The sequence below is a fragment of the Scomber scombrus genome, chromosome 20 (genome assembly GCF_963691925.1).
Source record: "Scomber scombrus chromosome 20, fScoSco1.1, whole genome shotgun sequence".
Classification (NCBI taxonomy): Eukaryota; Metazoa; Chordata; class Actinopteri; order Scombriformes; family Scombridae; genus Scomber; species Scomber scombrus.
Genome location: NC_084989.1, coordinates 17,113,301 through 17,127,580, shown reverse-complemented (window position 1 = coordinate 17,127,580; position 14,280 = coordinate 17,113,301). Strand labels below are relative to the sequence as shown.

At 40.0% G+C, this 14,280-nt stretch overlaps 1 protein-coding gene across 2 annotated transcripts in view; it reads right to left on the bottom strand.

The window, feature by feature from the left end:
* Nucleotides 1-13,887, bottom strand: part of drosha (drosha ribonuclease III) — a 94,457-nt gene extending 80,570 nt beyond the window's left edge. For both annotated transcript variants that reach the window (XM_062441527.1, XM_062441528.1), the window contains exons 1-12: nucleotides 13,710-13,887; nucleotides 11,928-12,783; nucleotides 11,774-11,842; nucleotides 10,471-10,771; nucleotides 8,074-8,215; nucleotides 6,938-7,098; nucleotides 6,181-6,261; nucleotides 4,660-4,746; nucleotides 4,292-4,378; nucleotides 1,622-1,693; nucleotides 1,190-1,271; nucleotides 321-395 (exon numbers count right to left, since the gene is read on the bottom strand). In XM_062441527.1, coding sequence (XP_062297511.1) covers nucleotides 321-395; nucleotides 1,190-1,271; nucleotides 1,622-1,693; nucleotides 4,292-4,378; nucleotides 4,660-4,746; nucleotides 6,181-6,261; nucleotides 6,938-7,098; nucleotides 8,074-8,215; nucleotides 10,471-10,771; nucleotides 11,774-11,842; nucleotides 11,928-12,781 — 2,011 coding nt within the window. In that variant the 5' untranslated portion in view covers nucleotides 12,782-12,783; nucleotides 13,710-13,887. The remainder of the gene's footprint in view (nucleotides 1-320; nucleotides 396-1,189; nucleotides 1,272-1,621; nucleotides 1,694-4,291; nucleotides 4,379-4,659; nucleotides 4,747-6,180; nucleotides 6,262-6,937; nucleotides 7,099-8,073; nucleotides 8,216-10,470; nucleotides 10,772-11,773; nucleotides 11,843-11,927; nucleotides 12,784-13,709) is intronic.
* Nucleotides 13,888-14,280: the final 393 nt, after the last annotated feature.

Below are 14,280 nucleotides of genomic sequence, written 5' to 3'. Positions count from 1 at the left end.
AAATTGTTTTTTGATGGAAATAAGGTAGGTGGCACGGCTGTCATAACAAACACTGTGGCAACATCATAGTACACCAGCACCATCATGTGTAGCAAAGATGAACACCATGCAGTTACACAGCAGCACAGACGTTCTCAGTGACCCTTTCATGTTTCTTCCAAGATTTCCATCAAATGTTAACGTATGCAGAAACATTCAGAGTAAACTTTAGTAGAAACATGCAGCCCCATATTCCTTTTCTGTTGGGTGTTTTAACTGACCACCAGAGGGAGACAGAAAGCTAAGCAGGACAGGATCTGTGTAGTTGTTCAGAGCCTCACCAGGTAAGAATCGGACAAAACGGGGCATGAAATGGAACCGCTGGCATCCCGAAACATCGTTGTCAAAGTCAGGGCCTGGGAAAAAAAAAAGGAGACTTCTTTTCTTGTTTGGGCAGTGGACAAAATGTAATTATAAAAAGTTAGATTTGGAGTGTAAAGGTGAAATGATAACCACAACTGTGTCGCTTGACATCTTCATCAAAATTATTAATCAGAATTCATTACACCACACACACTATGATGACTATGGGGGCTAAATAATATAATTAAATTCATAATAATATAATTACATGTTGGCCAGTACTGCCTCTGAGGAGAAACCTGAGATGCTTTCTGCACATTTCAACTGCTAATTATTACTAGGACATGTGTATTATATTGGAATAAAAGGGACCCTGTTTATTGTGTCATAAACAAAGGTTAATAAAAATGTCATGTTTATTTATTACACTACAGGTTTTCATAGATTTCAAACCTGTTTATGAGAAAATTCTGATTATAATCAATGTTATATTCAAATGCAATAATAATGTAAAGTCCACCTCAAGAGCTTTCAGCAACATCATGTGGCCTTCATCAGTGAATGGTGTTTGCTCCATTATCATGCAGATGGTTTTGTTGTCCCGTTATTTAAGCATGGAACAGTGCTAACAACTGAGCAAACTATATTCACCGTCGAATGTCGTGAAGGCAAATGCAAAGAGCGAAGGCTCTGAGAATTTCTTTTTTTGTTGTTGTTGATGTCAAACTTACTATGTATATCAAAAGAATGACAGCAGGGTCGGCCATGATGCTATACTTTCCCATTAAAACAGAACAAGAACAGTCCTGACAGCAGAACAGGCGGTCAACCTGGCTTGGTGTCCTACCTGTCAAGTTCCAGTCATACAGCTCAAGAACGTCCTGGAACAAGTAGGAGCCAAACAACTCCAGGCCTTGGATACAGTAGTTCTGAGCACAGAAGAGAACAGTGTTTGATAGCAGCGTGTGTGAGCATACAGTACAAGCAGAGCATAAAAAACATACTGCCACAAAGTACCTTAATGTAGATATGACTGATAAGTAAATCTAGTTCTCTAACTTTATCGCATAAGCCACCTTATCGACATAATCAACCTCTGCAGGTTAAAAAGAATCTCTTTTCCCTCTTCTAAAAGGATTAGCACCTTCGCTCACCCAGGCACTGAGGTGTGAGGGTTACGTGTGGCTCAGCTGTGCTCAAACTCTGCCGTTTGAGATAAAAACAAAGGGGTGAGAAAGGGGAGAGAAAGAGCTGGGAGATAAAGTGGGGTTTTACTGACCTCCGGTGCCATCTCCTCTATGAAGTGAATGGTGTAATCTATGTTGAAGCGGATCACACGGCACAATGGAATCTGTGATGATGAAAGGAACAGAGGACGAGAGGAAGAAAGAATGGGCCAACTCATTACCATGGCGTTAGGCAGAGGTTACAGCTTTTCAAGGAAACTCATTAAAACCTCATCTATGCTGTGGAGCTCATCCCCAAAATGGCACATACAACCATATGCAGGTATAGAAACAGTATGTATGCTGCAGAAATCCCACTGTAACTTACTGTAATATGTATAAAAATGCACAATCTTTGGCTAACTTGAAAACACACACACACACACACACACACACACACACACACACACACACACACACACACACACACACACACACACACACACACACACACACACACACACGACTCATGAAATTTAAGTAACTCATATCTCGCTAAATAGATAAGCCTGCTCCTCTGTGTTTAATCTCCCTAGTTACACGGTCTTTGTTGTCAGAGCGCGGGTGTCCATTTTAAGAGATTAACCTGGGAGCCACATTCATTCTTGCCCATCCCAGCGGCTAACTAGCAGGGGGCTAATATCACTACGCTCCGAGGTTTCTAATCCCCACACTGCCACGAAGCATTTACCCTGGCTTTTAACAAGGGCTGCTTAAATTATCCAGTTCGAATCATGGCTAATCCTCTGGGCTCTTTTCAAGCTAGGAGGATATTGACCAAGTAGTTTATTATTCAAACATGCAGTAAAATACTAGGGGTGTGACAAAAAAATATATATATTTCGATATTGCAACATATCATGATATTTCCACTTGTGATAAGTTGAATACTGATACATTTCAAACAAAGGAATGCTCAAAACTGATTCAGCTACTTTGTCTCACCACTACTATAGCACCACTACCCAAGGCACTCAAAAGACTGATTGGCTGCGTTCAGACTGCATTGTGATGTCATATAATTGCGACAGCAACAGCTTTGCTTGAACGGAGCCATCTCCCAAAAGATTAATTAAGAATTTGGTTTCGTCCTCTGTCCAAGGACTGATGTTTTCGACGTCCTCCATTGCCTCCATTGATAACAGCTAACAACAACAACTCGAATAAGCGCGGGTCTGGTGTCGCATAGAGTGACGTAGCGTAAAGACGTAGAGACACGTCACGGACAGGCAAAACCGATTTGAGTGTTTGGAGCTGTTCAGACTCAGACACGTCTGTCCAAATGCGATATGAAACTAAAGGTGGTTTCGATCTGATTTGCAAAAATCGGATTTCATGTGATTTATGATTGTTCAGACTTCATAAGAGCCATCTCTTCCAATCTAGATTTGGTTAAAAATCAGATTTTGGCTTGCAGTCTGAACTGTTTTCAGTAACAGATATAGTGATATAACTTTTACTATATAACTATTAGTATCATATCTTGTGTTCATCTTGATGCCCACCACCATCTAAACAGACGCATTGACACTGCTGGATGCAAGCACGCATACATTAGCAAAAAATATACACACTTTGAACTCATTTTAAAGAAACTGGGTCTGGTGGTCCTCTATTGATCCCACGATCCCTTTAAACTTCCTCCTTGGGATAAAAGTCAGGCACACAGCTGAAATGGCTACAGAAGGAGAAGGTCCTTTTAAGTCATGACCTCTCTAATGTTTGACAGTCATAGCTGGGCCTTTAAAAGTGAGAGAGGACCCTGAGACAAGGTCAGTAAAGTGAGAGAATAGCAATTTGTCCAGGCAACAAAGAAGCCGACCCGAAGCCAAAAGCCGGTCTGAAGTTACTTTTGAGGAGAGAGGAGGCTTTTAACTCAGCCTCTGGCCTAAATTAGATGTGTTTCCTTAACAGAAATGTAGAAGAAGGATGGTTAGCCACACCAAGTACTGTATTGAGAGTGGGGTACTAAAAAGAAACATGGACCTGGGTGCTTTACACAGACAGCACAACACAATATGCCAAATGTCTGATAAACCCTTCACACCCACATATAAAACCAATCACATTATTAGTTCAGATGAGATTTTAGATCATTAGTTGCATACTAAAAACGAAGGGACACAGTCTTCACTTGCCAAAAAAGATGCTTTGATATAAATTCGAAGAAAGTGTTTGACCGAAATGTATATATTATGTATATGTATATATTAAAGCATCTTTATTCATCAAGTGAAGAGTGTGCAGGTGTCCCTTCTTCTTTTAATACATGGCTATTTCAAGAGCACACCTCACCACTTATGTGTGCAAGTGCTTTTGAAGCTCTTCAGTTAAAAATTGGTGATATAATGCACAGTAAAATACTTGGTTTATGCACAGTACGCACGTGTTTATGGAAAATGACAATCAGTCACAATGTCTGTGAGCACTGTAAGCTTACAGAGAAGTTGAAAGCAACCCTCTAAACTTTTAACTTGAGCTTTGTTAGGTTTAACGTGAATCGTTCGAGTAAAGCAGTCCAAAAAGAAATCTGTATGACAGCTGCACCAAAAAGAAACACAAAGTGGAAGGTACTGCAAGCTAATAAATAAATAACAATGACATCAAATAAAGAAAAAAACAAAAAACTGGCATAAATGGGAAAAAGTGACATACACTATCAGACATTTTGTGGTGTAAAATTCATGCTGTATAACCAGATGCTGAATCAAAAGCAAGCTTACACTGGTGAGAGGAGTGTGGGAGAAAAGAGAAAAGCCTTCAAACAGGTACTCGTGGTCATCATACTCGATCACCGTCGGCCTGTCAGTCTGAAACAAAAACACAAAACGGCAGGAGGCTTTAGCCACACGTTTACAAAGCAGCATATATGATATATGATACGATATATACAGCAATTACTGCTTCCATGATGCTGTAGAAAAATCCATAATCCATAATTCAAAATGCTACAACATCCTGCAGTAAGAGAATATGGAAAGATACAGCACTTGATTGTTGGAGCAATAACGGATTAATGGCACCGACTTCATAACTCGCAAATGTATATTTCTGTAATTTTAGGATTTTGACAAAAGAGACAAATTCATACCAGGAAGTTGGTGGGAGGAGACACAGTGATCCTGTAGTGGAAGAGTTTTCCTCTATTGTTGTTCATTACACGACACTGTTTCACAGGCTGAAAGAGACAAACAAACTCATTAGTTGACTCATATGTTATCCTCTTTAAAAATAGATTTCAGCATATCATATATGCATGCTTTGTTCTTCCACTGTACCATTCACACATGTGAGCTCTAAGAGTTTTTGCCATCATGTAACAGTATATATAGGCTGCAAGTAGCAATTATTTCCATTGTCAACTAATGTGCAAGTGACTTTCACAGTTAATAATTTATTAAATATCATGGGGGAAAAACACAGTTCAACAAAATCACAATATCCCAATTCTCAATGCTAGTAGTTATAGTATGTTTACAGTGATACAAAAAAGGTAAAAGCAGCAAAAAGCAGGACAAGTTTTGGTATATTTGCTTGAAAGTAAAATTGTTGCAAATTAACTTTCTATCAGTTCAATCATCATAAGATTTCTACCATAAATAAATTACATTTTTAAATATCTGTATTTTATTTTCCACAGATTAGTGCATTCACGCGAAAGAATCGTGTAAAATCTAGACATTACTGCCAACCTAAGTATGATTATGTACTGTGAAAATGGCAGTGATGGCAGAGATGTGACATTTTCCAGTAAAGACTGATAACTAAAAATTGAATTGACATCCTTCAAGAACAACCACACAGCCCATATATAAACCCATAACTGACTGACAATTCCCAGGTCAAAATAGACTGTAACAAGTTATTATTCAATTAACTGACTACTAAGAGGGGGTTTACTGTTTATTTTACCAGCATAATAGCATTTGAACATATAGTATGACCTTAAAATAATGCCTATGTGTATGCCAAAGCAGCTCATGAGTAGAAATTTACTACAACTAAAATGTACTTATTTTTGTCTGGGGTGGTGATGTTAATTTAACACCCTGCAAATACATCTTTATAAGTTAACACACTCATTAAGTAGGCTTTAAGTAATCTGTTACCTTCATTTCTCTCTACTGGCACCAAAAGGAAAAAGAAACGTACAAAGTAAGTGTCCCTTTTCCTCTATATGTAAATATATGAATACATGTCGCATAAAGGAATGATATGCAAAATACTTCGATGTTAAAACAGCTTAGTGAGTTGTTGTTCTTCATTGACTTTGTTGTAAACTGTTCAGTTGAAGATGCAGCTAGCTGAGAGTTTTTGCTCCAAACCACAGGAGGGCCAGAAAATGAGTCATGAAAACCAAAAAATCTCAGCAAGTGGCAAAATAATCGATGAGTCACCGGCATAGATGGACTTCCCTGTCAAACTCTTACAGGCTTAATATCATCATTTGGTGTTTTAGGGTGTTAAAATTGTACTTTTATACTCCCTTTAACACAATAGAAAATAGTCGATGTGCAGAGCATACATTTAGGGTGACTAGAATAATGTCCTTGCCCCTCTGTGGCAGAACTTCAAGGTTATGAAAGGGTGATTTATTCAAGACGTGTCATACCTCCTCCCCCGGGTAGATGCTGTGGCGGATCCCTGTACGTCTGGCCTTGGCACTGCACTTACACAAGGGACCATCATTCATCTGGACAGAAAGAAAATACGTAAATCAGACACTACTGCTTTGCTTGCCATGTGTAACACAAAGATGCAGAACACTTAACACCCATAAACTGCATACTCCTACCTTAACTTTGTTATATCAGAGTTTTGTTATATCAGATATTGTCTGGGCAACATGAAGGCAAATGCAGACAGAAAAATAACTTTTCAGAATAACACATGTCCCAGTTCACACATTTAAAAAAAATATTGGCCTATAAGTACACTTCAGAGTTTATTGCTGATCATGCACTTCAACAGTAGGAAGCTATAGTTTTGTAAAGGAAAAACATTAGATGGACATAAAGGCTGATGGACTGCAATTTACTCTTTTGGTCCATCCACTTCAGCCTCAACCTGCCTCTCCTACTGGACCAATGGATTTCCAATATCTCCCAGGGTGATTTTCATAAACTCCTAGAGAGAAGCATGAAGTATGAAATGCACAGGACTTCCACTAGAAGTGTGTTAGGAAGTGAATATCCGAATGGACATTGTGAACAGGAAGAATGATTTCAGTAAGTAAAATCTGCTCTGATTTATTGTAAACAACCTTCTGTGTGTTTTTAAAAGGACAACACAAATAAAGATTATTATTAATAGTAGTAGTATGAGTAGTATAATGTTAAATGGATATCCTCTAGTTAAGAGAGACAAACCTGTCCTGGGTCATTGTACCACAGCTCCTCGTGCAGGCGGTCAGGGTGAGCTTTTTTTCTCTTGATCTCGGCAATGACATCAAAAACTTCAGAGTCAGAGCTGCTGGAGCAGGTACTTCCTTCACCATCTGACTCACATTCTGAGTCACTACTGCTGTCATCTGAAACCAAAGTGCAAAAGGGTCTTTAATCATTAGAACGTTACGAGGCTGACAACTGAAACATAATTCAGTGAGCCGGAGCTGGCTGAGTGGTTAAGCTCCCCCTGCTCAGCTGTGCCCTCACCAAGTATTATACAACAGAAAGTGTCGGTAAAGCAATCTGTCAAAATGCTTTCAAACTGTGTGTACTCTACTGTCGGCCCTGACGGCTCTCGGAGAGGAATAATTACCCACACAATGCTGGTGATACAGCCCAATTCCCTAATTTATATTTACAGTATGTTTCTTGAGGCACACAAACAGAGCGCGGAATGATTTACCAATAACTACATTAGATTCATTGTTTAAACACTCTAGTTCATTACAGTTTCTACTTTTCAAGCCAACTACATTTTTAAATGCATCTATGAGATTAAAAGAGCAGCACAGTTGCCAATGTTGACATCTGGCACTCATGTTTTCTTTATTTCTCTCACACTTGTCCCCCCCCGCCTTCCGAAAAGAAACCTCCCACCAAAATGAGGATTATAATTACCAGTCAGCTGAATTGTTTGTGGCTCTTAGCTCAACAAAGTCTTCACTTCTTATCAGCTTTTTAACTCAAGTACATTATTGTGAAGTCAGTGCCCGCAGCAACATATTTAGCAAATTAGATCTCCCTGAGAGAGATTTATATTATTGTGACGCCGGAGGAGACAATCAAGCTGACAGTCAGGCAGATAACATCATAAACACTGAACTTAATCTCTGCCACAGCCTAATGCACTGATGAGAAGACAGCAAGTTTTTATGGATATCAATAACAAAAAGATTGTCAACAGATGTAGGCAATGTTTGCTATTTAGTTGTTGCACTTATCTAAATAACTTGTACGCCGACAAAAGGAACAAAATCACAAGAACAAGAACAAGCAGGTGAATGTTCAATTTAAGAATCGATCACTGGTTGCCAAGTGTGACCTGCAGGGTTACTCACCTTGATCCTCATCCAGTTTGGTCTTGGGTGGGTCCCATTTAGGTCGAACTTCCTTAGCTCGCTCCTGTCTCCTCCCCAGCTCCTCGTCAAAGCGCTCGTACAGGGCCCGGAGTTTACTGGTCCCCACCACTGTGGAGTCTCCCTGGAATAAACAAACACAAATAAAATATGTGGCTGTCTGTCAGTTTTTGCTTTCAGCGTATAAATCTTACAAGGACGATCTGAGTGATACCACAGTCCAACTTCATTTTAAGGACATGTGCAGTGGAGTTTGTTTAATATGTGCACACCAACAGCTGTGACACCGCTACAATCTGCTGTCACTGAATGGTTTAGAGGAATAAGTTATTCATTTTGATGTTATTAATTAAGTGCAGGAAAGTAAGTGAATACCATCCATACATCTGTAAATAACGCACATACTGTAGCTCAAAACTTCTATTAATTATTGGACATCCTATGTATTTCTTTCAGAGCAATAATTCACAAAGATCAGTGGTGGAAGCGCCAGACTTTTCCTGTTTTGAGGTTCTCAAAAATAAAACCACAATATATGAAAAATAAAAACATAATTATTTCACTAAGAGACTAAACAAGCTATATGTGAATATAGCTAAAAGGATATTAAGGTATTCTGCTTTCAGTCCTCATAAACTGTCCACTGTCACCTGCACCCTCAATTCCAAAGACCATCATTATGATTCAACACTTGTGGGACAGCTCCAGTAAGTAATTCCCACAGCTAGTATCTTCACTGTCACAGCAGAGAGGACATAGACACAGCAGTATTGAATCTCTTAATGGAGAGGTGGAAAAAAAAGATAAGACTCTATCTCGACATTTACCTTTACTTTGGTTTTATTGAAGGACCGGTCAGGTCTTGGCCAGAGTGTGTAATTTGTGGCAAGAAAGTAGCTGAGGACAGCGTGAAGGAAGCATTCAGAAATGTTAAGGGTCAGCTTTTTAGAAAAGAAAAAGGAGTTGGAAATATCCAAAAGATCCACAGACATAAAAGAAAAAGAGTTTGAGAGGGCAGGTAGTGATTTGCAAAGTGCTACTAAGGTGTCTTTTGAGTGCTCGCTACTAAGTGAAAGGTTGAAAAAGCACACTTGAGAGCAGCACCAAAATCTTTAACAACACCTTCAGAGACAAAATAGATAAAATGGCAGACAGGGGTAAAAGGAAAGTTTCCTTTGCTGGTCAGGTGGATAAAACACTATCAAACAAGTCTCTACTCATCGTTAATGAGCAATGTTCAAGGAAACTGGTATTTTTCAATCTGGACTGTATTTTCCCATCTTTAATGTATAAGTGACTAACAGGGACAACCGTTTTTGAAATAGGTCCAGCATTGAGCGAGAACACTTCAGTTGGCAGCCACAAAATGGGCTGTGATAAAATCTGATGAGGCAATAGCTCCCAGTCCATGTGTGTCCACTAAAAGTGCTTTTTCTTGCCAATGACCCACTGGCTCAGACTGTTATTATAAGCGTCTAACCTTTTGCTTGATCCGGTCTCTTTGTTATTGTATCTAACCAAATCTCACTCAAGGAGAAGTCTCATTCTGAAATCTAGAGAATTAAGTCGCTGTCAAAATCAGCTAAATGTTCAGCCATGATATAGTTGAAGAGAGGAGAACAGGAGAGGAGTAAGGAAAGATTTTCAAAGTCATGGCTGAATATTTAGCTGAATTCGACTCAACTCTCACGAGATTTCAGAACGACACTCCTGCTTGATAAAGACTTGGTTAGACACGCCAACAATCAGACCAGATCAAGCGAAAGGTAAAGAAAACCGTTTTATTTCTCTGTGTAATCTTTTCTTTAATGTTGTCAGACACTTATAATAACAATCTGAGCCTGTCAGTGGCAAAACAAGAACTTTCAGTGGACATATATTGACACGATTGGATTAACTGGTGGATTACATCACAGCCCTGTTCAACAGCTGCCAGGTGAAGCGCTCTCACTCAATACCCGACCAATTCCAAAATCTCCATTAATCACAATGACACAAAAAGATGGGAAAATAGGGTCCAGGTTGAGAAATACAAATTTTCCCTCTAAATGCAAAATATGTTAACAAGTCATTCTTTTGTTTAATCTGTCCATAACAAAATAATAAAGGGCATTATATGGTTAAATGTATGCTTAAAATTGGTTCTATTTTAATCTTCATAACCATCTGCTATGCACATAACTGTCCTCATGCCTTTGTGTGTATACATATGTCTGTCTCTGTAAAGACCAAAATCTATTTGCTTATTAAAGCGCTATATAAATAAAATAAACTTGGTTATGTACTCTGAAACTCTTGTTAATTGTTACCAAGTGTATAATAACAATTAGAACAACTAGCAACTGAAAATAAGAAAGATAAACTCAAAAGTAACAGTACCACTTGGTCCATGGGATCGTTGGAGTAGTAGTTCTCAGCATGCGTGCAGCGGATCCAGGCAGGTTTCAGTAGCTCCTCTTCTTCTTTCTCATCATCGCCTTTCTCTTTCTCCCTCTCCGGCTCTCTCTCTCTCTCCCGTTCCCTCTCTCGGTCCCGGTCTCTGTCAGCGAAGGTCTCTTCAGAGTCTCTGCTCCTGACAGATGAGTAGCTGCGCTCTCTGTTCGGGCCTGAGGAGCTCTCTGACCTCCGGTCCCTCTCCTCTTCCCAGCGACTGCGCTTCCTGTCTCTGCTTGTTGACCGGCTGCAAAGCACAAGGAGGAAACAACGATCACCATGAGCACAATCATAATTATGAACAATTTTTATGATGTGGCCAAAAAAAAAGGGCTACGGTCATGTGATGATACCCAGTTCCATTTGCTAAATGAAGACCATGATATACAACTTAAAATCATCTTCCTCATTGTGGAGATGTACTACACAGCCTGACCTTGTCAGGTCTAACAAAATTACTCAGACATTACCTGAGTACCTCAGTTTAATCGAATACATTTTAAATATTAAACAGAAAGCCTGAAGTACAACAGGGAATCCAGACTTTAAAAGAGATGAGCTTTTACCCAGCAGGCTGAGGCCAGAGAAAGATGAAATTGAGTTACATCATAGGGAGTGTGGGATCCAGGGTTTTTGGAGTTTGTCCCATGCTAGGGACTTTTTTTTTTTTTTTTTTTTTTTTTTAATCTGTCCCCCAACTTAACTAAAGTGTGCTTATGCTTCTATTTTCTTCATCAACAATTACAATGATCAACAAAACACAACTATTTATGGCAGACCATCAAGTAGTGCATTAAGTATTCTGTTTGGTCTGTAAAGTCAAAGCTTAACAGTAAAGATCCTCCAGTTTTGTTTCTAAGGCTAATATTTGCTTCTAGGATCATTCAGGACTGTTCAGCTTCAAAAGTACTTCCAGTTATCAGACATAGTATAGATACTTCACTGATCCCTGAAGGAAGTTATAATGAAGCCATTTCTTTACCAAAGAACACAAAAGCACTTCAAAGGACCTGGATTACAAAAGGAAAATATAATTGAAAAAGTAATCTCTATTGAATGTTTCAACTGCTGTAAAAAGCAAAGAATCCTTATTAATCTAAAACTTACTGAACTTAAAAATACTAAACACAAAAAAAGACCAAAAAAATACAAGAGTTGTAAGAAAGCAAGTTGGACCAAAAGGTGAGACAAAGTTTAGGTAAGTGTTTCACAGCAGTTTTTGTGAGACAAATAAGGGTCTGCATTGTACCTGCGAGGCCTCTTTCTGTGCCTGTCAGGCGACTGGGATCTCCGACTTTCTCTGTGACGATACCTCTCTCTGTGAGCACACAAACACACAGCAGTGAGAAGGGGATTATTTCACAGAATAATCTCAATCAGAAAAGTTACTGCAGTCTGTGTACCTGCTGCGATCCCTGCTCCTGTGTCTGGGAGAAGTCCGGCCTCTATCATACTCGGACCTGTAACGTCCGCCTGTGGCCTCTGGCCTGCTACGCCTGTCTGGACTCCTCCCGCGGTCCTTCCTGTCTCCAGGAAATTCCATTTTATGCCTATCACTACCGTAGGCATAGCTCTTCTGCCTGTGGTCATCATGGCGATATCCTCTTTCTGGAGACCTCCGGTTGTCCATGGGTTTCTCATACTTGTACTGCCCCCCATGCCTGAAGCTGTGGTCTGGTTTGAATGAGTTGGGGCTTTGGGTGTAACCTGGGCTGAAGGTGGGAGGAGGGAAGGGAGGGTGGGGAGGGTGAGGGTAGTTCATTGAGTATGGAGGGTGGTAGTTCATAGACTGAGAAGCCATGGGAGGAGGCATGGTAGGGTGTGGTAGTGGTGGTGGGGGCACGGGAGGCATCATGTAAGGGTGGTAGGCATTCTGAGCAGACACCTGGGAGCCTGCTGTAGGACCCCCTGCAGAGCAGGGCAAGGGTGGAGGTGGAAAGTTGGGTGGGGGTTCAGGAAAGCCCTGTCGGACAGGTGGCTTGGGGAAAGGCGGGCGCACTGGGCACGCGTTCAGAGAACCGGGAGTCTGGGAAGGTGCTGGAGGCGGGTACTGCATGAAGTCAGAGTGCGGAGGCATGTAGCCACTGTTTCCATGGTAGCCTGAACTGGGAGGAGTCTGAGGATCGTAGTGGTACGGGGGTACGGGGGGCTGGGGAGGGGGAGGCCTCAAGTTGGTGGGTCGGTAGTTCTGCGGGGAGCTGTGCTGGCCAGGTGGCACCCCTCCTCTGGGACCCCCACGATCCTGATGGAAAGACATGACTGTGGACAGAATAATCAAATTAGAACTGGTATCCACTCTTACACCACATGGATGAAACACAAGTAAATGCACCTGGATATAAAAGAGGTTTTATTTCCCTCAGCTTACTTTGATTACTTGCAATGTACTTTTATTAACAACAGTGACACAGAGTCACAGAGCAGGTTCAAAAGTATCTGAACTGTTGAATACTTGTTTCCAGTCCTGTATTAAAGTTTGTTTTCCTTTCAAATACAGTTTCACATAGCAATGTCTTCTGTGGTTGCAGTTAGGGCTTTATTTATATTATCCCTAAACCAGGAGTAGGTTTAAGTTACTTTCACATTATGGTGAGAGGAAACATACACAACACCACTACAATGCGCCTCACAACTATAACTCTTAAATGAGATCTTGATGTAAATGAAGCAGCAGTAGAAAAAAGTAAGCTCAGCAAAATAACTAATTAACATTATTACGCTGTTAATGTTACAAAATTCAGAAAAATAACGAGATTTCATCAGCTTTCTCTGGACAGGTTAATGTTACAGGTGTAAAACAAAATGCAATGAGTTATATTGTATCACCATATAATTAAAGCAAAAAGTAGTATTTAAAACGTTGGTGAATTATTTATGTGTGTAAATTAGCAGCGAGAACACCACTAAATGAATTACTCTGCCCAGATGTGAGCTTCAGCAGCATTAGCTCCAACAGATGCTATCAAAACAGATGTTTAACCAAAACACGCAGCAACTAACTGACTTAATGTTGCCGTAAAGAAGATAAAGTGGTCACCCTGGATCGGTACTATTATTATTATTATTATTATCATTACTATTATTGAGCAATCAGCTAGAAGAAACCTCCACTAGCTCCCCGGGTGACATGTTCATTTAGCAGGCTAGCTAGCACATCATAACAGGACACGTACGGAATAAATTACCTTGGAAAATAAGGAGCAACTAGCAACAGACGTGTATCATTCCGTCTTTTAGTGCTGGTTCAAAAAGCGTCCAGTCTTAACTGTCTTCAGCAGGGTTAAATTCAACAGGGTTTAAATGATTTGTACTATGTAGTATAAAGAGTTAACGCTAGTAGTTGGGTGTCACGCTGTCTGACTGCCTCTTGTTTCTGGTCGGAATGGTTACGGAGAGGCTCACGGATGGACCAATCACATTCAGCGAGTTGGTCGTTGGCCAATCACAGAGCGTTATGAGTTGGAGGTGTCAGTGGGAAACTATGAGGGGTGGAAGTAACAAAAATTAATTGATAAAAATGGAGGTCATGAAAATGTAAAAGTTTTTGGCTCTCAACTTGCAGCCATTTGGGCGGATTTCTGATTATTTTTATCCTTTGTCCAGTTACCATATTGACTGTATCAACAAATTGAAAGTGAAGTCACATCTTTATTTCATTGAGGTGCCTAACTGTTTTTTTTTTTTTTTTTATTGTTTTAATGTTACACATAAATTTAAAACATTTAAAACTCATTCAAAACATTAAGTGTATCTGCG